At 46.6% G+C, this 25722-nt stretch overlaps 3 protein-coding genes across 3 annotated transcripts; all 3 read right to left on the bottom strand.

Moving 5' to 3' along the window:
• Window positions 1-7571: 7571 nt before the first annotated feature.
• On the bottom strand, window positions 7572-8697 carry LOC131970119 (olfactory receptor 2G6-like). Its single transcript, XM_059331408.1, has one exon. It carries the CDS (start codon window positions 8563-8565, stop codon window positions 7618-7620), a length of 948 nt encoding a protein of 315 aa, XP_059187391.1. The 5' UTR covers window positions 8566-8697; the 3' UTR covers window positions 7572-7617.
• Window positions 8698-15910: 7213 nt separating this feature from the next.
• On the bottom strand, window positions 15911-17060 carry LOC131970121 (olfactory receptor 5F1-like). The gene has a single exon (XM_059331411.1). It carries the CDS (start codon window positions 16880-16882, stop codon window positions 15935-15937), a length of 948 nt encoding a protein of 315 aa, XP_059187394.1. The 5' UTR covers window positions 16883-17060; the 3' UTR covers window positions 15911-15934.
• A 7073-nt stretch (window positions 17061-24133) lies between these two features.
• Window positions 24134-25132, bottom strand: LOC131970122 (olfactory receptor 6N1-like). The gene has a single exon (XM_059331412.1). The coding sequence runs from the start codon at window positions 25130-25132 to the stop codon at window positions 24197-24199; it is 936 nt and encodes a 311-aa protein (XP_059187395.1). The 3' UTR covers window positions 24134-24196.
• Between the last annotated feature and the right edge of the window lie 590 nt (window positions 25133-25722).

The following is a 25722-nucleotide window of genomic DNA, read 5'->3' as shown; positions in this document are numbered from 1 at the left end:
GCAGACCAGACAGGCTATGACAAACTCCCTCACATCCGTCAACATGGTGGGCCACCAGAACCTCCGACACAGGAAGGACAGAGTACGGTGAACTCCGGGGTGACACGCGAACCGGCTGGCATGTCCCCACTGCAGGACCTGGGACCTGGCGCGATCAGGCACGAAGAGGCGGTTCCGTGGACCAGTGCGGGGGTCAGGCTGGGTGCGTTGGGCCCGCTTGACGACGGCCTCGATGTTCATGGTGATGGCCCCGATCACCTGGGAAGCAGGGAGGATGGCAGCAGGGGAGACGGGGTCCTACTCCACCGAATGGACTCGGGACAGTGCGTCCGCCTTGGTGTTCTTGGTTCCTTGGCCGGTATGTGATGTGGAAGTTAAACCAGCCGAGGAACAGTTCCCAGCGCGCCTGGCGGGAGTTCAGCCGCTTGGCCGTACGGAGGTAGGTGAGGTTGCGGTGGTCCGTCCAGACCGTGACAGGATGCTCCGCGCCCTCCAGCCAGTGCCGCCACTCTTCAAAAGCCCCCACAACAGCCAGCAGCTCTCTGTTACCAATGTCGTAGTTGGTCTCGGTGGGGGTATAACGACGTGAGAAGAAGGCACAGGGGTGAAGCTTCTGGTCAGCCGCTGATTGTTGTGACAGGACCCCCCAGATGCCAGTGTCTGAAGCATCCACCTCTACCATAAAGGGCCTTGAAGGGTCTGGGTTGGTCAGGATTGGAGCGGAGGTGAAACATCTCTTGAGGTCTGTGAAGGCCACACTGGCCGCTGGTGTCCAGGCAAAAGGGTGCAGAGTGGACGTGAGGGCGGTCAGGGGGCAGCTACTTGGCTGTAGTTCCGGACAAATTGCTGGTAGAAGTTCGAAAAGCCCAGGAAGCTCTGGAGCTGCTCCCTATTGGTGGGCTGGGGCCACTCCATGATGCTCTGGATCTTCCGGGGGTCTGGTTGGGTCTGCCCACCCTTCACAATGAGACCCAGAAACTCAACAGAGGGGGCGTGGAAGATGCACTTCTCAGCTTTGAGGTAGAGCCAGTTCTCCAGCAGGCGTTGGATGACCAGGCGAACATGTTGGGTGTGTTCCTCAAGGCTCCGGGAGAACACTAGGATATCATCCAGATACAGGACAACGAATATATCCAGCATGTCATGGAGGATGTCATACATCATCTCTTGAAAGACTCCGGGGGCATTGGTTAGCCCGAAGGGCATCACCAGGTACTCGTAGTGGCCGTGAGGGGTCTTGAACGCAGTCTTCCACTCATCCCCCTCACAGATCCGGACCAGGTGGTAGGCATTGCGGAGTTCCAACTTCGTGAAGATGTTCGCCTGAAGGAGGGGTTCGGAGTTGGCGCTCATGAGGGGGAGAGGGTACTGGTTCCTGGTGGTGATGTTGTTCAGCCCCCGAAAGTCAATACAGGGCCGAAGGTCGCCCCCTTTCTTCTTGACGAAGAAGAACCCAGCTGCCACCAGGGAACGAGAGGGACGGATGAGGCCCTCGGCCAGGCATTCAGTGAGGTAATGGTCCATTGCCTCCTTCTCTGGAAGAGTTAGGTTGTAGAGGTGACTGGCTGGAAGTCTCGCACCGGGGAGGAGCTTGATGGCACAGTCGTAGGGCCGGTGGGGGGGCAGTGTTCTGGCCCGTTCCTTGCTGAAGGCCTCACCAAGGTCATGGTAGATGGTGGGGACCAAGGACAGGTTAGGTGGTTCAGGTGGAGGACGGTCAGGATGCAGGGAAGGCCGGGCAGTGCGAAGACAGCGAGCGTGGCAGGCGGTGCTCCAGCTGAGAACCCGCGCCTGACCGAAGTCGAGGTGTGGGACGTGGAGCTCAAGCCAGGGCCTGCCAAGGATGAGAGGAGCCCTGGGAGACTTGATGATGAGGAGCTGGATCTCCTCCACGTGGTTTCCTGAGAGGGCGAGGGTGAGAGGGCAGGTGCGATGGGTTATAGGTCCCAAGCTATGTCTGTCGATAGCTTGGACGGGGATAGTGGGGTTCAGGACAAGGGGAATGTCAATCTGGCGGGTGAAGTGGTCATCAATGAAGCTCTCGTCGGCACCTGAGTTGATGAGGGCACCAACAGAGATGATCTGCCCCTGCAAGGAGAGTGAAACCAGGTCATCTAGGGTACTGGGTTTGTCTCTCATGAGCTCATCCTTCATACCTTTGCTGAGTCCCTGGCGAAACGCGCTCCTGAGCACTGTGTCGTTCCACCCGCTCCCAGCTGCGAGGGTGCGGATTTCAGTGTAATAGGCCGCCACAGTCCGGTTGCCCTGATGGAGGGACGTTAGCCTCGCTCCCACGTCTTGCCCAGCAGTGGGATGGTCAAACACCATCTTAAACTCAGCCAAAAAGGTCCCACAGTCGTCGTACAACTCCGGGCGGGCGCAGAGAGTCGCCTGAGCCCAGTTCAATGCATCACCAGTGGTCAGATTGGCAACAAAGGCGACACGGGCAGCAGGTGAAAAATACTGGCTGGGTTGGTGGCTAAAAATCAGGTCACACTGCATAAGGAAACCACGTAGCAGAGAAAGGGCTTGCCAGGCTTGGCTCTTGGGGCTGCCCCGTGGGCGGGGCTTGGAGCAGTGCAGCTGGCGGGACCTGGGCTGCAGTGTCAGCGGGAGGAGGACTGGGAGGAACAGTAAGCGTGGCCATCTGAAAAGGAAGCAAGCGCACGGCTAGGAGAGGATTAATGCCTCGCAGAGCGTTTTATTTAGCAACCAGGGGTGGAGAAGGAGCAGGCAGGGTGCCTGGGTTCAGCTGAGCCGGCAGGCAGGCAGACTGGGTGTGGCACACCTGGGCAGGTTCTGTGGGAAACACAGAGGACGAGGGTAAGGATTACAAAGGAATTAAATCTAGCAGGTAAGAACAGCAATGTGCAGCGAGATACTTGCCAGGCGTTTCTATCAAGAGATCTGACGATTTGCGAGTGGAAGACCCGGGTCTTTGTAGGCAGCAAGGTAAGGTGATTATTGGGCGGTGTGAGGTGTGCAGTCTCCAACTGTGGCTCGTTCACCTGATCAGCTCCACCTGTGCTGTGCTGGGTGCCAGCTCATTGGGAACGAGTGTGGTGTGAGTGAGGTGGGTGTAATGGAGGCAGGGGTATGTGGAGGTGAAGCCGTAACAGGAATTGATCGTCCAATATGCTACTTCTCTCAGAAGTTTGGTAAACACCACATTAAGGGTACAGATACATTTGTAGCTGACGCGTTATCGCGTGTAGATTATTAGGGTAAAATTGGTGGTGTGTTCAGGGCCTCATTGTAAAGTTTGTGATGTGTTCAGAGGGGCTTGTTGTAGTGTTTGTGATATTCAGGGGGCCTTATGTCAGTGTTTCCCAACCTTATTTTAGCCATGGCACATATTTTCCGTGAGAAAAATCACATGGCGCATCACCAAACAAAAAGTCACAAAAAGTATTTATCATGAAATATAATGGAAATCTAGTCTCAATTTACTTACTCTGTGTAAAACCTGGGCCTGTTTAGTTGCAAAGCTGATATTCGTGCAGGAATTGGAAAAAGACAAACACGAAGATCTGAGCTCTGAGTCTCTCGTCTTTATACTAGTCATGCTTGAAAAGCCCAGCTTGCATAGATTGGTTGTGGAGAAAGGGAGAAGAGCTGAAACTGCTTTGTTTCCCAGAATAGGGGAAGGCAGAAGTCAGCCAAAAACTGTCAAAGGTTGATCAGCAAAGCTCAGCTTAAGACCACGATTTTGTCTCAGTTCAGTTATATCTTCCTGCTCCTGCAAACTCATGTCCCTTCCAACTGCAGTTGAGCTATATGGGTTCCTAATCCAGTCAAGGCAGTCAGTGGAAAGTGAAGGGAAAGCACATGACAACTTCTGCTCAAGACTTTGCAAATGTTTACCAATCTCAGACAGTGCAGCACTAGATAGCGTGCTAACCATAGGTGCTAACGTTAGCCGGCGATCGATAGCATGCTAGCGTTGGCAGGCTAGCAAGAACAAGACCAACTTGCTGCAATTGAGAGAGACCAACTAAAACGTGTATCATTCATTTATTTGATTTGTTTAACTGCAATGTGATTGATACAGGCTAGCGGGCTAACGCTAGTGGGCTAGCACACTGGAAACCGGCTCTGGTCGAAAAACCTTGTTAGAGTACAAATCAGGTGAAATTGGATAATTTTCCACAGCACACCTGATGTGCCGCGGAAAAGCGGTTGGGAATCACTGCATTAAGGAGAAGTGGGAGAATGACTTGAAGATCAACATTACCGTAGAGGAGTGGCAGAGTATGTGCGAAGCACAGCACACAACCACAAACTCGAGAATATGGCGGGAATTTGGGTGGAAAAATCGTACCCGTTTCTTCATCACTCCAAAATTAAAAAGTAAACAAACAGGCTCCCGGTGTGCTTGCTGGCGTACATGTGGAGAAAGGGAGACGAATCATACACATATTTTCTGGTGATGTGAGAAACTTAACCCATTTTGGGGGAAATGTACACAACATAATTAAAGATATCTTGGGTTATGCAATACCTAAAGAATGTAGTGTTATGTACCTTGGGAATTTGAATCATTATGTCCTGGTCAAAGACAGATATTAAATAAAAATAGCACTGGTAACATGTAAAAAAACAATAAAAAGAAGATGGTATAAGATCGAGCCACTAGCTGTGAATGAATGGTTAGAAATCATTGGAGAAATTCATAACATGGAGAGAATGACATATCGACTTAGAATGAAGGAAAATGTCTTTTTGACTAAATGGGAGAAGTGGACGCAATGGGACACAGCTGGGAATACTTGAAATGTATCTTATTCATATTCTTTCCTCTAACATCTGTATTCAGTGTAATCTAATAATGGAATGTAGCCATGACTGTTGTACTTTCTTTCTTTTTGTTGTTCTCTTTTCAGTTGTATGTAAGGCACAGGGGTGAAGCTTCTGGTCAGCCGCTGATTGTTGTGACAGGACCCCCCAGATGCCAGTGTCTGAAGCATCCACCTCTACCATAAAGGGCCTTGAAGGGTCTGGGTTGGTCAGGATTGGAGCGGAGGTGAAACATCTCTTGAGGTCTGTGAAGGCCACACTGGCCGCTGGTGTCCAGGCAAAAGGGTGCAGAGTGGACGTGAGGGCGGTCAGGGGGGCAGCTACTTGGCTGTAGTTCCGGACAAATTGCCGGTAGAAGTTCGAAAAGCCCAGGAAGCTCTGGAGCTGCTTCCTATTGGTGGGCTGGGGCCACTCCATGATGCTCTGGATCTTCCGGGGGTCTGGTTGGGTCTGCCCACCCTTCACAATGAGACCCAGAAACTCAACGGAGGGGGCGTGGAAGATGCACTTCTCAGCTTTGAGGTAGAGCCAGTTCTCCAGCAGGCGTTGGATGACCAGGCGAACATGTTGGGTGTGTTCCTCAAGGCTCCGGGAGAATACTAGGATATCATCCAGATACAGGACAATGAATATATCCAGCATGTCACGGAGGATGTCATTCATCATCTCTTGAAAAACTCCGGGGGCATTGGTTAGCCCGAAGGGCATCACCAGGTACTCGTAGTGGCCGTGAGGGGTCTTGAACGCAGTCTTCCACTCATCCACCTCACAGATCCGGACCAGGTGGTAGGCATTGCGGAGTTCCAACTTCGTGAAGATGTTCGCCTGAAGGAGGGGTCCGAAGTTGGCGCTCATGAGGGGGAGAGGGTACTGGTTCCTGGTGGTGATGTTGTTCAGCCCCCGAAAGTAAATACAGGGCCGAAGGTCACCCCTTTTCTTCTTGACGAAGAAGAACCTAGCTGCCACCGGGGAACGAGAGGGATGGATGAGGCCCTCGGCCAGGCATTCAGTGAGGTAACGGTCCGTTGCCTCCTTCTCCGGAAGAGTTAGGTTGTAGAGGCGACTGGCTGGAAGTCTCCCACCGGGGAGGAGCTCAATGGCACAGTCGTAGGGCCGGTGGGGGGGCAGTGTTCTGGCCCGTTCCTTGCTGAAGGCCTCTGACACTGAGCATGTTTTAATTTTTTCACAGATCGCCTGTTATTGTTGAGTATTGCATTATGGGACACCGTAAACCACACCCATGATTAGACAACTGGATGTTAATCCTCCCGTTATGTTCGAACATGTTGACAGTTTGAAGTGACCTTTGACCTGAGGGACGATGCAGTGATGTTATTTTCCCAACAGCAGCAACCTCTGTGGGGTTCAACTTAAACTTACAATAAACTTTATTTATCACTGTTCAAATATATTTTATCATGAAAAGAGAATCAAAGATGTTCTACATTACACACTCTGTGTCGTAAACACTACATACTGATGCTGCAGTGCTTTATTTTGATAGTTTTACGGGAAATAATACAAGGCATGAGTCATAAATCAGAGAGCAGACTGTCAAACTCTTTGTCAATAGTAAAAACAAAGAATTCTGTGTCTCAAAGACACTGAGCGTGTTTTAATTTTTTCACAGATCGCCTGTTATTGTTGAGTATTGCATTATGGGACAAAGTAAACCATACCCATGATTAGACAACTGGATGTTAATCCTCCTGTTATGTTCGTTTCTCATTAACAGCAAAAATGTTCATGGGTCAATTTGACCCGGGGCATGTTTAATTATCAGAAGTGTCAGAAACCAAAACCAACATTACATTGTTTATATTTCATCAATAACGCCATTAATAACCATCCTAATCAATATTTAGTGCAATGGTGTTCTTTACCTCTCACAGATCATGGTTCAATCAGAATAATTCACTCGTTTTTCATAAAAAATGCAATTTTTTTATTTTCTACATTGGATAGACCTACATTTAAAATAAAATAGTTTTACATCACATTGATATGTGAAATGAAACATTTTCATTTTAAATGTTTATTACAATTATTTAGCCAAGCAGAAGAAGTTTCATCCCAAAAAAATACTTTAAACTACTTGAAACTATTTTTTTTTAGATTTTTAACTTGGAAATGGGTTAATTTGACCAGCAACATAACAGGAGGGTTAAGAATGTCCTCAGTTACAACAAGAGTCTCATCAAACACTTCTGAAACTGTGTTGACTACTTAAACCTCTTTAAGGTTCCAGAGACTGATAAAACCACAGCGAGTAAAGCCCAAAGCTGCTCTCAGACCACATCAGTGATCCATCTGTAGACCTCGGGACCAAAAAAACGTGTTAACTTAGAAGTGAAAACCGGATAAAGCATCTCATGAACAAACACAAGCTGGGAGCTCAGTTTTTCTTCAGTCAGTATACATGACAGTCCCTCACACAGTTTAACTGTCTGAACCCCAACAAGCTGTTTCAGGGGTTCTTCTGTGCTCTTTTTTTACATTTTTCTCACATTAGCCTTGAATTTCTCTGCATTATATAAATTATATCTAAAATGCATAAATCCTGCAGCTCTATGGAAGCAGCACAATCATCAACTCAAAAATGTCACAGTTAATAACACAGTTATATTAACATTAATCATTAAAAATGAAAAAACACAAGTTGACTTTCTCTGATGTTTTTTTAATGGATGGATCGAAATCTGAATTTAAATTTTAAAAAATCTTCGCTAAAATATTAAACATTTGCAGAGAAACTGGGCTTTAAGTTTAAACATTGCAGGACATTAAATAATGCTCAGACAAAATTGTCAGATGATATAGTTATATTTTACCCTCAAAGATCAGATTTCTACATACAATGCGTATTTTGGACATTTTGAATCCGTACAGTAAAGGGTTGATTAGTGGTTGGCATGTAAGCCAATACAGTGACAAAAAAATGCGCAAAATGTTGGGTAAATAATTCAAGTTAAACCTGCTCTGTACTATTTCAAAGAAAGCTCCTAAAGAAAAGTTGAGCAGAGAAGCGAGGTGAGGTGTGCAGGTGCTTAAAGCTTTCTGTCTCGTCTGCTTGGAGCCATAAAAACACACTTTAAGGATCCTCATGTAAGAGTAAAGGATTAAAATGATAAGACCAAGTAATACTGTGAATATGTGAACAAGTCCAAAGAGGTTATTGACCGATGTGTCAGAACAGGCCAGTTTGACAACATAATAGTTGTCACAGTAAACTTTGTTAATGATGTTCCCACAGAGCTGTAAAGGCAGAGTCAGACCACACACTATGACAGCATTGATTAATAAAGAGTATATCCATATTAGAGCAGTAAACACAGCAATCTTATTATATGTCATACGTGAGTTATATTGTAGAGGATAGCAGATAGCGAGATATCTGTCATAACCCATGATGGCAAGGGTAGAAAATTCTATAACTCCATAAGAGTACAAACAATAAATCTGCAGGAAACAAAAAGGAGCAGAAACAGTGTGAATGTCAGAGAGGATCTGAACCAGAAGGAATGGAAACAGCCCTGTACTACCAAACAGCTCATTTACAAACAGGCTGCACAGAAAAATGTACATGGGTTCATGTAAGCTCCTGTTCAGACAGATAACCACAATCAGCAACACATTGGCACAAATAATTGAAATGTAAAAAATCAGAACAATCAGGAAATATAAGTATATTAAAAGCCTGGTGTCGGAGTAGGAGTAGGCACCAAGTATGAAATATGAAAGCTGTGTGGAGTTTTTCATTATCGCCATTTTGAATCTGAAGCACTTGATATAGTTCAATGGATAAACATATTATTGCAAAGGATATGCAGCATTTTCTCACAGCTTTGTGAAAGTTTAACAATTTTAACTTTGGATTCAGAAATAAAGTATCAGTGGTACAGTATACAGAGACACCTCTGTGTATAAGTGAATTGAATCTTACAACAATTTGCTCACCTACTATAGTCAAACTGAACCCCCCCCCCCCCTTTTTTTACACCCGCTATGACCCGTTCAGAGACCGCTCACAACCTTAAAAACTTTTTCAAAACACACAATTCCCCAAACAGTTCATTTCATGCTCAAAATCACGCAGTGTAACTAAACACAGACACACACTTTCAAAATACAATAATACACTAACACAGTTCACCAAACCGACCAAAGCACAGACACACGTTGTCTTCCAACAGAAACATTTAGTCAGTCACAGCACAGTGTCATAAAAAAACACTGACAACTGATGGAATAACACAAACTGAATCACTTTGCATGTGTCAAATCTACTTTTTTTCCCTTTTTCTTGAACAATCAACAGATTATTGTATTGATCACACATGTAAATTAATGTTTGTGATGATGTTCTTCATTTTTCATTTTGTTATGACCAGGGGTCAAATGGTTTAATGTTTTGGCCCTTGCAGTGCCTGGTGCAGGTTTTCCTCCCTGCCAGAGGAGGTGCTGCTTGGTGTTCTTTGTCTCTCTCCTTTCTTTTTCCCAGGTGGTGTTTGGAGTCATGAGCTGTGTCCCAATGTCTCACCCTAAAGCAAATATTTATTGTTTTGAACAATAATTATATTGGACTGCTTATTTGTTTATGCTTGTCTCTGGGAGTTGGGGAGGGGGCACAGAGCATTTATGCTGCGCACTGGTTACCCTAGGCTCGTCTGGGATTTGTTTTGCCCGGTTTAGTATTTAGTCTTGTGTATGCCCAATTGTTCTGGTTGGTAGGTGTCATTTGCCACAATGGAGTTAAATTTGGAAACATTTGTGAAAAATCCCACCTGGTAGATTTAATGCTCATTGCTAATAAATTAAAAATATAAGTAGCATTAAATATTAGGAAGGAAGAGCTGCTCCAGCTCATAACTGTGCAACTTGGGGAACGGGGTTTGCTCACCGCTGAGGGCGCTGAGAAAGCTGACGTGGCACTCACAGAGCCGGTGCCACCGGTTACCTCCGCTTCCACTGATCCTCCTGTTTTGTTGGGAATGTCGGCTGAGGAGCTCAGACTGACCCTCCGCACTAAAGAGATGGAGGCGAGGCATCGGGAGTTGGAAGTGCAAGCTATGCACCTGAAGGTGCGAGCTTTGGAATTGGAACACCAGCCCGGTGTTGCCAGTCAGTCCAGTCAGCAAACGCCACACTCGTCCACAGGTGGTTTTGATGTGAGCAGACACATTTCTCTTGTTCCGCCATTCAGGTAGTCTGAGGTGGACGCTTACTTTAGTGCCTTCGAAAGAATAGCGGCTGCACTGAATTGGCCGAAAGACGTGTGGTCCCTTCTGCTCTAGTGCAAGTTGGTGGGTAAAGCTCAGGAGGTTTGTGCCAGCCTCACAGTGGAACAGAGCTTAAAGTATGATGTGGTTAAAACTACTGTGCTGAGGGCATATGAGCTTGTACCTGAGGCTTATAGACAAAAGTTCAGATCCTGTGTAAAAAGTGTTAACCAGACTTATGTGGAGTTTGCTCGTGATAAAGGGGTCCTGTTTGATAAATGGTGTCAAATTTTGCCAAATTGCGTGAGCTTGTGCTTCTGGAGGATTTCAAAAAGTGTCTACCGGAGGGTATGGTCACTTATTTGAATGAGCGGAAGGTTGCGTCTCTGGCTGAGGCTGCCGTCCTCTCTGACGAGTTTGCTCTAACGCATAAAAGTGTATTTTTGACCCCTGTGCGCCGCAATTCGCCAGTGCCAACTGAAAGTAAAAGGAGATCGCCGAAGTTGTCACGACGTAATGATACTGCTACCGGTGAAAACCGACAGTGTTTCTACTGTCATAAATCTGGTCACCTCATTGCAATCTGCCCTGTGTTAAAACAGAAAGAACAGGCCAATAGTAAAAATCCATCCCCAGTGGCCATGATTCAGTCAGAAAAAGTTGTTAACCAGCATGAACAGCTGACTGAACTGCTGCCTAAATAGGTCGATGATGACTTTTGTCTTTTGTGACACACGGTGTCTTTTCGTTGACTGGCTGCGAGGTGGACAGAGTCCCGATTACCATCTCAAGAGACACCAGTGCCGTTTTCTGACGTCTGATTTGTTGGTGTGGTCTCTTCTCCTCCTTATTGTCTGGCCCGGTGCGGGTCTGAGTGCGCGATCAGCTGCCTGTTGCAGGGATCGACGTCATCCTCCGGAATTACTTGGCGGGGGATAAAGTGTTCTCGAGGTGACAGAAAATCCCACTGCTGACGTGTGTGTCGTCCCTTCTGCGCCTGATATGCCACCTGTCTTCCCCTCGTGCGTCGTGATGCGTGCCCAAGTGCGCAAGTTTGCCGAGGTGACAGATCTGTCTGATTCGTTTTTGAACACCCGATCATTCAGTCAGTCCCATTTCTGAAAGTGACAGTGTTCCTATTTCTGTTGATGTGCAGCCCAATGAAACTAAATTGTGTTTAGCTGTAAATAAAGAGGAACTAACAAAGGCTCAGCAACCCGATGTACCTTTGGTTGACTGTCAGACCCAGAATCACATACAGTCAAAGCTTGTGTCTCACTTAGCCCTGTTGTTAAGTGTCTGTGGACTAATGTGTGTCTTGTTTCTGCCAAGGCTCTCCTGTGTTTCTGCCAAGGCTCTCCTGTGCCTGTGTTGTCGACGCCGTTTTTGTGTCCTTTTAGGAGTGAGGTGGATGCCAGTGCTCCTCTCTTCACCCGAGTGTCCAGAACATGCAGCCGCAGATCTGACGATACGATAATGAAATCGATCATCAATCTTTGGCCTAGAGTGCTCTGGTACCAGGTACACTTATGAGCAACTCTATGTTCGAACATGGTGTTTGTTATGGACAATCAATGACTAGCACAGAAGTCCAATAACAAAACACCACTCGGGTTCAGGCCGTTCCTCCCAATCACCCCCCTCCAGGTACCATCATCGTTGCCCACGTGAGCGTTGAAGTCTCCCAGAAGAACTATAGAGTCTCCAGGCGGTACCCCTTCCAGGACACCACCCAGAGACTCCAAGAAGGCCGGGTACTCCGAACTGCTGTTCGGTGCATAGGCACAAACAACAGTCTGAGACCTTCTCCAACACAGCGGCGCTCAGCCAGGGGCTTGTGAGTATCCCCACACCCGCCCGGCGCCTCTCACCTTGGGCAACTCCGGAAAGGGAGAGAGTCCAGCCTCTCTTCAGGAGTTTGGTTCCAGAGCCCACGCTATGTGTGGAGGTGAGCCCAACTATTTCTAGCTGGTAACGCTCCACCGCACAAGCTCGGGCTCCTTCCCCGCCAGCGAGGTGACATTCCACATCCCCAGAGCTAGCCGCTGGAGCCGGGGGTCAGCACACCCAGGTACCCGCCGTCGCCTGCTGCCCGACTCCCACTGCACCCGACCCCTATGCCCTACTCTGCGGGGGGTGGGCCCACAGGTCGGCAGATCCATGTAGCTTCTTCGGGGTGAGCCCAGCCGGGCCCCATGGACAAAAGCCCGGCCACCAGACGCTCGCCTGCGTGCTCCCCTCCTGGGTCTGGCTCCAGGAGGGGGCCCCGGTTTACCCGTGCCGGGCGAGGTGCGCTGATCTCTCATGGTCCGCTTCATAGAGGTCTTGTGAATCGCTCTTAGTCTGGCCCCTCCCCTGGGACCACTTTGCCATGGGAGACCCTACCAGGAGCTATTGCTCCCGACAACACAGCTCCCAGGATCACTGGAGCACAAAAACACCTCCACCACGATAAGGTGGCGATTCTTGGAGGAGGTATTGTAATGGTGGTGTTGAAAAGGAAGCAAGCGCACGGCTAGGAGAGGATTAATGCCTCGCAGGGCGTTTTATTTAGCGACCAGGGGTGGAGAAGGAGCAGGCAGGGTGCCTGTGTTCAGCTGAGCCGGCAGGCAGGCAGACTGGGTGTGGCACACCTGGGCAGGTTCTGTGGGAAACACAGAGGACGAGGGTAAGGATTACAAAGGAATTAAATCTAGCAGGTAAGAACAGCTATGTGCAGCGAGATACTTGCCAGACGTTTCTATCAAGAGATCTGGCGATGTGCGAGTGGAAGACCCGGGTCTTTGTAGGCAGCAAGGTAAGGTGATTATTGGCAGCAGGTGTGCAGTCTCCAACTGTGGCTCGTTCACCTGATCAGCTCCACCTGTGCTGTGCTGGGTGCCAGCTCGTTGGGAACGAGTGCGGCAGGTGGGTGTAATGGAGGCAGGGAGGGGGGGTGAATGGGCTCGAGGAATACGGCTTGATTTTGGACACATGGAATGCAGGATGGACCTGTTTCAGGGACATGGGAAGCTTGAAGCGGGCGGCGACGGGGTTGATGATGCGCTCAATCTCATACGGCCCGATGTATCTAGACGCCGGCTTCCCCGAGGTTGCCTGGAGCGGGAGATCAGCAGTGGAAAGCCACACTCGTTGACCCACCCGGTACTCCGGAGCAGGGGTCCGATGCTGGTTAGCCCCCCGACGAGTGCGTTCAGTAGCTCTACCCAGGGCTGTGCGCACCGCTCTCCACACCTGACGACACTGACGGAGATGCGCTTGCACTGATGGGACTGTGGCCTTCTCCTCCTGCAGTGAGAAGAGGGGGGGTTGGTAGCCGAGAGAGCACTCGAATGGAGATTTCCCAGTAGCCGAGCTGGTCACGGCATTGAGTGATTACTCCACCCAGGGTAGTTTCTTGCTCCAGGAGGGGTGGAGAGCAGAGACGCAGCCGAGGGCCATCTCCAGGCTTTGGTTGCTCCTCTCAGCTTGGCCGTTTGATTGAGGGTGGAAGCCAGATGATAGGCTGACCGTGGCCCCCAATTCCTTGCAGAGCGCCCGCCAGACCTGAGAGGTAAACTGGGGTCCACGGTCGCTGACAATGTCTAAGGGTAGGCCGTGGAGGTGGTAGACATGCTGCATCAGGAGCTCCGCGGTCTCCAGTGAGGAAGGGAGCTTAGGGAGGGCGATGAGGTGCACCGCCTTAGAGAACCAATCTACGACGGTGAGCACATGGTATGTGATGTATGTGAAGTTTAACCGGCCGAGGAACAGGGCCCAGCGCGCCTGGCGGGAGTTCAGCCGATTGGCCGTACGGAGGTAGGTGAGGTTGCGGTGGTCGTCCAGACCGTGACAGGATGCTCCGCGGCCTCCAACCAGTGCCGCCACTCTTCAAAAGCCCCCACAACAGCCAGCAGCTCTCTGTTACCAATGTCGTAGTTGGTCTCGGCGGGGTATAACGATGTGAGAAGAAGGCACAGGGGTGAAGCTTCTGGTCAGCCGCTGATTGTTGTGACAGGACCCCCCAGATGCCAGTGTCTGAAGCATCCACCTCCACCATAAAGGGCCTTGAAGGGTCTGGGTTGGTCAGGATTGGAGCGGAGGTGAAACATCTCTTGAGGTCTGCGAAGGCCACACTGGCCACTGGTGTCCAGGCAAAAGGGTGCAGAGTGGACGTGAGGGCGGTCAGGGGGACAGCTACTTGGCTCTAGTTCCGGACAAATTGCCGGTAGAAGTTCGAAAAGCCCAGGAAGCTCTGGAGCTGCTTCCTATTAGTGGGCTGGGGCCACTCCATGATGCTCTGGATCTTCCGGGGGTCTGGTTGGGTCTGCCCACCCTTCACAATGAAACCCAGAAACTCAACGGAGGGGGCGTGGAAGATGCACTTCTCAGCTTTGAGGTAGAGCCAGTTCTCCAGCAGGCGTTGGATGACCAGGCAAACATGTTGGGTGTGTTCCTCAAGGCTCCGGGAGAATACTAGGATATCATCCAGATACAGGACAACGAATATATCCAGCATGTCACGGAGGATGTCATTCATCATCTCTTGAAAAACTCCGGGGGCATTGGTTAGCCCGAAGGGCATCACCAGGTACTCGTAGTGGCCGTGAGGGGTCTTGAACGCAGTCTTCCACTCATCCACCTCACGGATCCGGACCAGGTGGTAGGCATTGCGGAGTTCCAACTTCGTGAAGATGTTCGCCTGAAGGAGGGGTTCGAAGTTGGCGCTCATGAGGGAGAGAGGGTACTGGTTCCTGGTGGTGATGTTGTTCAGCCCCCGAAAGTCAATACAGGGCCGAAGGTTGCCCCCTTTCTTCTTGACGAAGAAGAACCCAGCTGCCACCGGGGAACGAGAGGGATGGATGAGGCCCTCGGCCAGGCATTCAGTGAGGTAACGGTCCATTGCCTCCTTCTCCGGAAGAGTTAGGTTGTAGAGGCGAATGGCTGGAAGTCTCGCACCGGGGAGGAGCTCAATGGCGCAGTCGTTGGGCCGGTGGGGGGGCAGTGTTCTGGCCTGTTCCTTGCTGAAGGCCTCTGACACTGAGCGTGTTTTAATTTTTTCACAGATCACCTGTTATTGTTGAGTATTGCATTATGGGACAAAGTAAACCACACCCATGATTAGACAACTGGGTGTTAATCCTCCTGTTATGTTCGTTTCTCATGAACAGCAAAAATGTTCAAGGGTCAATTTGACCCGGGGCATGTTTAATTATCCAAAAGTGTCAGAAACCAAAACCAAATAAACATTGTTTTTATTTTATCAATAACGCCATTAATAACCATCTCAATCAATATTTAGTGCAATGGTGTTCTTTACCTCTCACAGATCATGGTTCAAGAGAATAATTCACTTGTTTTTCATAAAAAATGCACATTAAAACTGTTTTTTTTGTAGACCTAAATTTAAAATAGAATAGTTTTACATCACATTGATATGTGAAATGAACCATTTCATTTTTAATGTTTATTACAATTAATTAGCCAAGCAGAAGAAGTTTCATCCCAAAAAAATACTTTAAACTACTTTAAACTATTTTTTTTTTAGATTTTTAACTTAGACATGACAGTCCCTCACACAGTTTAACTGTCTGAACCCCAACAAGCTGTTTCAGGGGTTCTTTTGTGCTCTTTTTACATTTTTCTCACATTAGCCTTGAATTTCTCTGCATTATATGAATTATATTTAAAATGCATAAATCCTGCAGCTCTATGGAAGCAGCACAATCATCAACTAAAAAATGTCTCAGTTAATAACACAGTTATTTTAACATAAATCATTAAAAATGATAAAACACAAGTTGACTTTCTCTGATATTTTTTTTTAATGGATGGATCGAAATCTGAATTTAAATGAAAAAAATCTTGGCTAAAATATTAGGAAATTGCAGGAAATTAAATAATGTTCAGACAAAATTGTCAGATGATAATCATTATAGTTATATTTTACTCTCAAAGATCAGATTTCTACATACAATGCGTATTTTGGACATTTTGAATCCGTACAGTAAAGGGTTGATTAGTGGTTGGCATGTAAGCCAATACACTGACAAAAAAATGCGCAAAATGTTGGGTAAATAACTCAAGTTAAACCTGCTCTGTACTATTTCAAAGAAAACTCCTAAAGAAAAGTTGAGCAGAGAAGCGAGGTGAGGTGTGCAGGTGCTGAAAGCTTTCTGTCTCGTCTGCTTGGAGCCATAAAAACACACTTTAAGGATCCTCATGTAAGAGTAAAGGATTAAAATGATAAGACCAAATATTACTGTGAACAAGTGAACAAGTCCAAAGAGGTTATTGACCAATGTGTCAGAACAGGCCAGTTTGACAACATAATAGTTGTCACAGTAAACTTTGTTAATGATGTTCCCACAGAGCTGTAAAGGCAGAGTCAGACCACACAATGCAACAACATTGATTAATAAAGAGTATATCCATATTAGAGCAGTAAACACGGCAATCTTATTATATGTCATACGTGAGTTATATTGTAGAGGATAGCAGATAGCGAGATATCTGTCATAACCCATGATGGCAAGGGTAGAAAATTCTATAACTCCATAAGAGTACAAACAATAAATCTGCAGGAAACAAAAAGGAGCAGAAACAGTGTGAATGTCAGAGAGGATCTGAACCAGAAGGAATGGAAACAGCCCTGTACTACCAAACAGCTCATTTACAAACAGGCTGCACAGAAAAATGTACATGGGTTCATGTAAGCTCCTGTTCAGACAGATAACCACAATCAGCAACACATTGGCACAAATAATTGAAATGTAAAAAATCAGAACAATCAGGAAATATAAGTATATTAAAAGCCTGGTGTCGGAGTAGGAGTAGGCACTGAGTATGAAATATGAAAGCTGTGTGGAGTTTTTCATTGTCGCCATTTTGAATCTGAAGCACTTGATATAGTTCAATGGATAAACATATTATTGCAAAGGATATGCAGCATTTTCTCACAGCTTTGTGAAAGTTTAACAATTTTAACTTTGGATTCAGAAATAAAGTATCAGTGGTACAGTATACAGAGACACCTCTGTGTATAAACACCAGTCAGTGAATTGAATCTTACAACAATTTGCTCACCTACTATAGTCAAACTGAACCCCCCCCCCCCCCCCCCCCCCCCTTTTTACAACCGCTATGACACATTCAGGGACCGCTCACAACCTTAAAAACTTTTTCAAAACACACAATTCCCCAAACAGTTCATTTCATGCTCAAAATCACGCAGTGTAACTAAACACAGACACACACTTTCAAAAAACAATAATACACTAACACAGTTCACCAAACCTACCAAAGCACCGACAGAAACATTTAGTCAGTCACAGCACAGTGTCATAAAAAAACACTGACAACTGATGGAATAACACAAACTGAATCACTTTGCATGTGTCAAATCTACTTTCTTTCCCTTTTTCTTTTACAATCAACAGATTATTGTATTGATCATACATGTAAATTAATGTTTGTGATGATGTTCTTCATTTTTCATTTTGTTATGACCAGGGGTCAAATGGTTTAATGTTTTGGCCCTTGCAGTGCCTGGTGCAGGTGTTCCTCCCTGCCAGAGGAGGTGCTGCTTGGTGTTCTTTGTCTCTCTCCTTTCTGTTTCCCAGATCTACGACGGTGAGCACAGTGGTGTTCCCATGAGAGAGGGGCAGGCCGGTTACAAAATCCACCACAATGTGGGACCAAGGTCTCTGGGGAACTGGCAGGGGATGTAGCAAGCCAGTCGGTGGCTGATGAGAGGGCTTGCTTCGAGCGCAGACCAGACAGGCTATGACAAACTCCCTCACATCCGTCAACATGGTGGGCCACCAGAACCTCCGACACAGGAAGGACAGAGTACGGTGAACTCCGGGGTGACACGTGAACCGGCTGGCATGTCCCCACTGCAGGACCTGGGACCTGGCGCGATCAGGCACGAAGAGGCGGTTCCGTGGACCAGTGCGGGGGTCAGGCTGGGTGCATTGGGCCCGCTTGACGACGGCCTCGATGTTCATGGTGATGGCCCCGATCACCTGGGAAGCAGGGAGGATGGCAGCAGGGGAGACGGGGTCCTACTCCACCGAATGGACTCGGGACAGTGCGTCCGCCTTGGTGTTCTTGGTTCCTCGGCCGGTATGTGATGTGGAAGTTAAACCAGCCGAGGAACAGTTCCCAGCGCGCCTGGCGGGAGTTCAGCCGCTTGGCCGTACGGAGGTAGGTGAGGTTGCGGTGGTCCGTCCAGACCGTGACAGGATGCTCCGCGCCCTCCAGCCAGTGCCGCCACTCTTCAAAAGCCCCCACAACAGCCAGCAGCTCTCTGTTACCAATGTCGTAGTTGGTCTCGGTGGGGGTATAACGACGTGAGAAGAAGGCACAGGGGTGAAGCTTCTGGTCAGCCGCTGATTGTTGTGACAGGACCCCCCAGATGGCGGTGTCTGAAGCATCCACCTCTACCATAAAGGGCCTTGAAGGGTCTGGGTTGGTCAGGATTGGAGCGGAGGTGAAACATCTCTTGAGGTCTGTGAAGGCCACACTGGCCACTGGTGTCCAGGCAAAAGGGTGCAGAGTGGACGTGAGGGCGGTCAGGGGGCAGCTACTTGGCTGTAGTTCCGGACAAATTGCTGGTAGAAGTTCGAAAAGCCCAGGAAGCTCTGGAGCTGCTCCCTATTGGTGGGCTGGGGCCACTCCATGATGCTCTGGATCTTCCGGGGGTCTGGTTGGGTCTGCCCACCCTTCACAATGAGACCCAGAAACTCAACGGAGGGGGCGTGGAAGATGCACTTCTCAGCTTTGAGGTAGAGCCAGTTCTCCAGCAGGCGTTGGATGAACAGGTGAACATGTTGGGTGTGTTCCTCAAGACTCCGGGAGAATACTAGGATATCATCCAGATACAGGACAACGAATATATCCAGCATGTCATGGAGGATGTCATACATCATCTCTTGAAAGACTCCGGGGGCATTGGTTAGCCCGAAGGGCATCACCAGGTACTCGTAGTGGCCGTGAGGGGTCTTGAACGCAGTCTTCTGCTCATCCCCCTCACAGATCCGGACCAGGTGGTAGGCATTGCGGAGTTCCAACTTCGTGAAGATGTTCGCCTGAAGGAGGGGTTCGGAGTTGGCGCTCATGAGGGGGAGAGGGTACTGGTTCCTGGTGGTGATGTTGTTCAGCCCCCGAAAGTCAATACAGGGCCGAAGGTCGCCCCCTTTCTTCTTGACGAAGAAGAACCCAGCTGCCACCAGGGAACGAGAGGGACGGATGAGGCCCTCGGCCAGGCATTCAGTGAGGTAACGGTCCATTGCCTCCTTCTCTGGAAGAGTTAGGTTGTAGAGGTGACTGGCTGGAAGTCTCGCACCGGGGAGGAGCTTGATGGCACAGTCGTAGGGCCGGTGGGGGGGCAGTGTTCTGGCCCGTTCCTTGCTGAAGGCCTCACCAAGGTCATGGTAGATGGTGGGGACCAAGGACAGGTTAGGTGGTTCAGGTGGAGGACGGTCAGGATGCAGGGAAGGCCGGGCAGTGCGAAGACAGCGAGCGTGGCAGGCGGTGCTCCAGCTGAGAACCCGCGCCTGACCGAAGTCGAGGTGTGGGACGTGGAGTTCAAGCCAGGGCCTGCCAAGGATGAGAGGAGCCCTGGGAGACTTGATGATGAGGAGCTGGATCTCCTCCACGTGGTTTCCTGAGAGGGCGAGGGTGAGAGGGCAGGTGCGATGGGTTATAGGTCCCAAGCTATGTCTGTCGATAGCTTGGACGGGGATAGTGGGGTTCAGGACAAGGGGAATGTCAATCTGGCGGGTGAAGTGGTCATCAATGAAGCTCTCGTCGGCACCTGAGTTGATGAGGGCGCCAACAGAGATGATCTGCCCCTGCAAGGAGAGTGAAACCAGGTCATCTAGGGTACTGGGTTTGTCTCTCATGAGCTCATCCTTCATACCTTTGCTGAGTCCCTGGCGAAACGCGCTCCTGAGCACTGTGTCGTTCCACCCGCTCCCAGCTGCGAGGGTGCGGATTTCAGTGGAATAGGCCGCCACAGTCCGGTTGCCCTGATGGAGGGACGTTAGCCTCGCTCCCACGTCTTGCCCAGCAGTGGGATGGTCAAACACCTTCTTAAACTCAGCCAAAAAGGTCCCACAGTCGTCGTACAACTCCGGGCGGGCGCAGAGAGTCGCCTGAGCCCAGTTCAATGCATCACCAGTGGTCAGATTGGCAACAAAGGCGACACGGGCAGCAGGTGAAAAATACTGGCTGGGTTGGTGGCTAAAAATCAGGTCACACTGCATAAGGAAACCACGTAGCAGAGAAAGGGCTTGCCAGGCTTGGCTCTTGGGGCTGCCCCGTGGGCGGGGCTTGGAGCAGTGAAGCTGGCGGGACCTGGGCTGCAGTGTCAGCGGGAGGAGGACTGGGAGGAACAGTAAGCGTGGCCATCTAAAAAGGAAGCAAGCGCACGGCTAGGAGAGGATTAATGCCTCGCAGGGCGTTTTATTTAGCGACCAGGGGTGGAGAAGGAGCAGGCAGGGTGCCTGGGTTCAGCTGAGCCGGCAGGCAGGCAGACTGGGTGTGGCACACCTGGGCAGGTTCTGTGGGAAACACAGAGGACGAGGGTAAGGATTACAAAGGAATTAAATCTAGCAGGTAAGAACAGCAATGTGCAGCAAGATACTTGCCAGGCGTTTCTATCAAGAGATCTGACGATTTGCGAGTGGAAGACCCGGGTCTTTGTAGGCAGCAAGGTAAGGTGATTATTGGCAGCAGGTGTGCAGTCTCCAACTGTGGCTTGTTCACCTGATCAGCTCCACCTATGCTGTGCTGGGTGCCAGCTCGTTGGGAACGAGTGCGGTGTGAGTGAGGTGGGTGTAATGGAGGCAGGGAGGGAATGTGGAGGTGAAGCCGTAACAGGTATTGATCGTCCCATGTGCTACTTCTCTCAGAAGTTTGGTAAACACCACATTAAGGGTACAGACACATTTGTAGCTGACGCGTTATCGAGTCTAGATTATTAGGGTAAAATTGGTGGTGTGTTCAGGGCCTCATTGTAAAGTTTGTGATGTGTTCAGGGGGGCTTATTTTAGTGTTTGTGATATTCAGGGGGCCTTATGTCAGTGTTTCCCAAACTTATTTTAGCCATGGCACATATTTTCCGTGAGAAAAATCACATGGCCCATCACCAAACAAAAAAAGTCACAAAAAGTATTTATCATGAAATATAATGGAAATCTAGTCTCAATTTACTTACTCTGTGTGAAACCTGGGCCTGTTTAGTTGCAAAGCTGATATTCGTGCAGGAATTGGAAAAAGACAAACACGAAGATCTGAGCTCTGAGTCTCTCGTCTTTATAGTAGTCATGCTTGAAAAGCCCAGCTTGCATAGATTGGTTGTGGAGAAAGGGAGAAGAGCTGAAACTGCTTTGTTTCCCAGAATAGGGGAAGGCAGAAGTCAGCCAAAAATGTCAAAGGTTGATCAGCAAAGCTCAGCTTTAGACCACGATTTTGTCTCAGTTCAGTTATATCTTCCTGCTCCTGCAAAGTCATGTCCCTTCCAACTGCAGTTGAGCTATATGGGTTCCTAATCCAGTCAAGGCAGTCAGTGGAAAGTGAAGGGAAAGCACATGACAACTTCTGCTCAAGACTTTGCAAATGTGTACCAATCTCATACAGTGCAGCACTAGATAGCGTGCTAACCATAGGTGCTAACGTTAGCCGGCGATCGATAGCATGCTAGCGTTAGCGGGCTAGCAAGAACAAGACCAACTCGGTGCCATTGAGAGAGACCAACTAAAACGTGTATCATTCATTTATTTGATTTGTTTAACTGCAATGTGATTGATACAGGCTAGCGGGCTAACGCTAGTGGGCTAGCACACTGGAAACCGGCTCTGGTCGAAAAACCTTGTTAGAGTACCAATCAGGTGAAATTGGATAATTTTCCACAGCACACCTGATGTGCCGCGGAAAAGCGGTTGGGAATCACAGCATTAAGGAGAAGTGGGAGAATGACTTGAAGATCAACATTACCGTAGAGTAGTGGCAGAGTGCGAAGCACAGCACACAACCACAAACTCGAGAATATGGTGGGAATTTGGGTGGAAAAATCGTACCCGTTTCTTCATCACTCCAAAATTAAAAAGTAAACAAATATGCTCCCAGCGTGCTTGCTGGCGTACATGTGGAGAAAGGGAGGCGAATCATACACATATTTTCTGGTGATGTGAGAAACTTAACCCATTTTGGGGGAAATGTACACAACATAATTAAAGATATCTTGGGTTATGCAATACCTAAAGAATGTAGTGTTATGTACCTTGGGAATTTGAATCATTATGTCCTGGTCAAAGACAGATATTTAATAAAAATAGCACCGGTAACATGTAAAAAAACAATAACAAGAAGATGGTATAAGATCGAGCCACTAGCTGCGAATGAATGGTTAGAAATCATCAGAGAAATTCATAACATGGAGAGAATGACATATCAACTTAGAATGAAGGAAAATGTGTTTTTGACTAAATGGGAGAAGTGGACGCGATGGGACACAGTTGGGAATACTTGAAATGTATCTTATTCATATTCTTTCCTCTAACATCTGTTTTCAGTGTAATTTAATAATGGAATGTAGCCATGACTGTTGTACTTTCTTTCTTTTTGTTGTTCTCTTTTCAGTTGTATCTGATTTTTTCAACCATTACATGGATCCATATGTATATTTTAATGTTTACATGTGGAGCTGAAACATTTCAATAAAAATGTAAGTTAAAAAAAAAAAAAAAGAAACTATAAATAATTAACCTATGATACATCTGAATTTGAATTAAAATCTTGGCTTAAATATTAAAAATTTGCAGAGAAATTGGACTTTAAGTGGGAAATTCAGGCTGATTGGTCTCACAGGTTAACAGCTTGGACAGTAATTTGCTTCAGAGCGAATTAGTGGAAACTGTGACTAATGTGAATACACCTCAGTGACGAACATGTTGACAGGTTGAAGTGACCTTTGACCTGAGGGACGGTGCATGTTATTTTCCCAACAGCAGCAACGTCTGTGGGGTTCAACTTAAACTTACAATAAACTTTATTTATCACTGTTCAAATATATTTTATCATGAAAAGAGAATCAAAGATGTTCTACATTACACACTCTGTGTCGTAAACACTACATACTGATGTTGCAGTGCTTTATTTTGATAGTTTTACGGGAAATAATACAAAGCATGAGTCATAAATCAGAGAGCAGACTGTCAAACTCTTTGTCAATAGTAAAAACAAAGAATTCTGTGTCTCAAAGACACTGAGCGTGTTTTAATTTTTTCACAGATCGCCTGTTATTGTTGAGTGTTGCATTATGGGACAAAGTAAACCACACCCATGATTAGACAACTGGATGTTAATCCTCCTGTTATGTTCGTTTCTCATTAACAGCAAAAATGTTCATGGATCAATTTGACGCGGGGCATGTTTAATTATCAGAAGTGTCAGAAACCAAAACCAAATAAACATTGTTTATATTTCATCAATAACGCCATTACTAACCATCCTAATCAATATTTAGTGCAATGGTGTTCTTTACCTCTCACAGATCATGGTTCAATGATAATAATTAACTCGTTTTTCATAAAAAATGCACATTAAAACAGTTTTTTTTGTAGACCTAAATTTAAAATAGAATAGTTTTACATCACATTGATATGTGAAATGAAACATTTCATTTTTAATGTTCATTACAATTAATTAGCCAAGCAGAAGAAGTTTCATCCCAAAAAAATACTTTAAACTACTTTAAACTATTTTTTTTTTAGATTTTTAACTTAGACATGACAGTCCCTCACACAGTTTAACTGTCTGAACCCCAACAAGCTGTTTCAGGGGTTCTTTTGTGCTCTTTTTACATTTTTCTCACATTAGCCTTGAATTTCTCTGCATTATATAAATTATATTTAAAATGCATAAATCCTGCAGCTCTATGGAAGCAGCACAATCATCAACTAAAAAATGTCACAGTTAATAACACAGTTATATTAACATAAATCATTAAAAATGAAAAAACACAAGTTGACTTTCTCTGATTTTTTTTTAATGGATGGATCGAAATCTGAATTTAAATTAAAAAAAATCTTGGCTAAAATATTAAACATTTGCAGAGAAACTGGGCTTTAAGTTGGATTTTAAACATTGCAGGACATTAAATAATGCTCAGACAAAATTGTCAGATGATATAGTTATACTTTACCCTCAAATATCAGATTTCTACATACAATGCGTATTTTGGACATTTTGAATCCGTACAGTAAAGGGTTGATTAGTGGTTGGCATGTAAGCCAATACAGTGACAAAAAAATACGCAAAATGTTGGGTAAATAATTCAAGTTAAACCTGCTCTGTATTATTTCAAAGAAAACTCCAAAAGAAAAGTTGAGCAGAGAAGCGAGGTGAGGTGTGCAGGTGCTGAAAGCTTTCTGTCTCGTCTGCTTGGAGCCATAATAACACACTTTAAGGATCTTCATGTAAGAGTAAAGGATTAAAATGATAAGACCAAGTATTACTGTGAACACGTGAGCAAGTCCAAAGAGGTTATTGACCGATGTGTCAGAACAGGCCAGTTTGACAACATGATAGTTGTCACAGTAAACTTTGTTAATGATGTTCCCACAGAGCTGTAAAGGCAGAGTCAGACACAATGCGACAAAATTGATTAATAAAGAGTATATCCATATTAGAGCAGTAAACACAGCAATCTTATTATATGTCATACGTGAGTTATATTGTAGAGGATAGCAGATAGCGAGATGTCTGTCATAACCCATGATGGTAAGGGAAAAAAATTCTATAGTTCCATAAGAGTACAAACAATAAATCTGCAGGAAACAAAAAGGAGCAGAAACAATGTGAATGTCAGAGAGGATCTGAACCAGAAGGAATGGAAACAGCCCTGTACTACCAAACAGCTCATTTACAAACAGGCTGCACAGAAAAATGTACATGGGTTCATGTAAGCTCCTGTTCAGACAGATAACCACAATCAGCAACACATTGGCACAAATAATTGAAATGTAAAAAATCAGAACAATCAGGAAATATAAGTATATTAAAAGCCTGGTGTCGGAGTAGGAGTAGGCACCGAGTATAAAATATGAAACCTGTGTGGAGTTTTTCATTATCGCCATTTTGAATCTGAAGCACTTGATATAGTTCAATGGATGAACATATTATTGCAAAGGATATGCAGCATTTCCTCACAGCTTTGCGAAAGTTTAACAATTTTAACTTTGGATTAAGAAATAAAGTATCAGTGATACAGTATACAGAGACACCTCTGTGTATAAACACCAGTCAGTGAATTGAATCTTACAACAATTTGCTCACCTACTATAGTCAAACTGAACCCCCCCCCCCCTTTTTTTTTTTTACAACCGCTATGACCCGTTCAGGGACCACTCACAACCTTAAAAACTTTTTCAAAACACACAATTCCCCAAACAGTTCATTTCATGCTCAAAATCACGCAGTGTAACTAATCCAATCCAATCCAATCCAATCCCCTTTATTTGTATAGCACATTTAAACAACACAAACGTCTCCAAAGTGCTGTACATAAAATCAACAATAAAACAAACAATTCCATATACCAATAGCAATAAATAATAAGTGTATAAATCTAAAATGATGCCATAAATAAAACAATACAATCAAACAGATAAACATAGTAAAATAAAATAAAAGACGCAGTTAAAAGTAGTAAAATAAA

This window comes from Centropristis striata, chromosome 4 (assembly GCF_030273125.1).
Source record: "Centropristis striata isolate RG_2023a ecotype Rhode Island chromosome 4, C.striata_1.0, whole genome shotgun sequence".
In the NCBI taxonomy this organism is placed as follows: domain Eukaryota; kingdom Metazoa; phylum Chordata; class Actinopteri; order Perciformes; family Serranidae; genus Centropristis; species Centropristis striata.
The sequence above is the reverse complement of the archived record's forward strand: the minus strand, read 5'-3'. Positions and strand labels throughout refer to the sequence as shown.

Bases quoted from the DNA above. Each gene is read 5' to 3' on its own strand.
- LOC131970122 (XM_059331412.1), bottom strand. From the start codon at position 25,132: ATGAAAAACTCCACACAGGTTTCATATTTTATACTCGGTGCCTACTCC.
- LOC131970119 (XM_059331408.1), bottom strand. From the start codon at position 8,565: ATGGCGATAATGAAAAACTCCACACAGCTTTCATATTTCATACTTGGT.
- LOC131970121 (XM_059331411.1), bottom strand. From the start codon at position 16,882: ATGGCGACAATGAAAAACTCCACACAGCTTTCATATTTCATACTCAGT.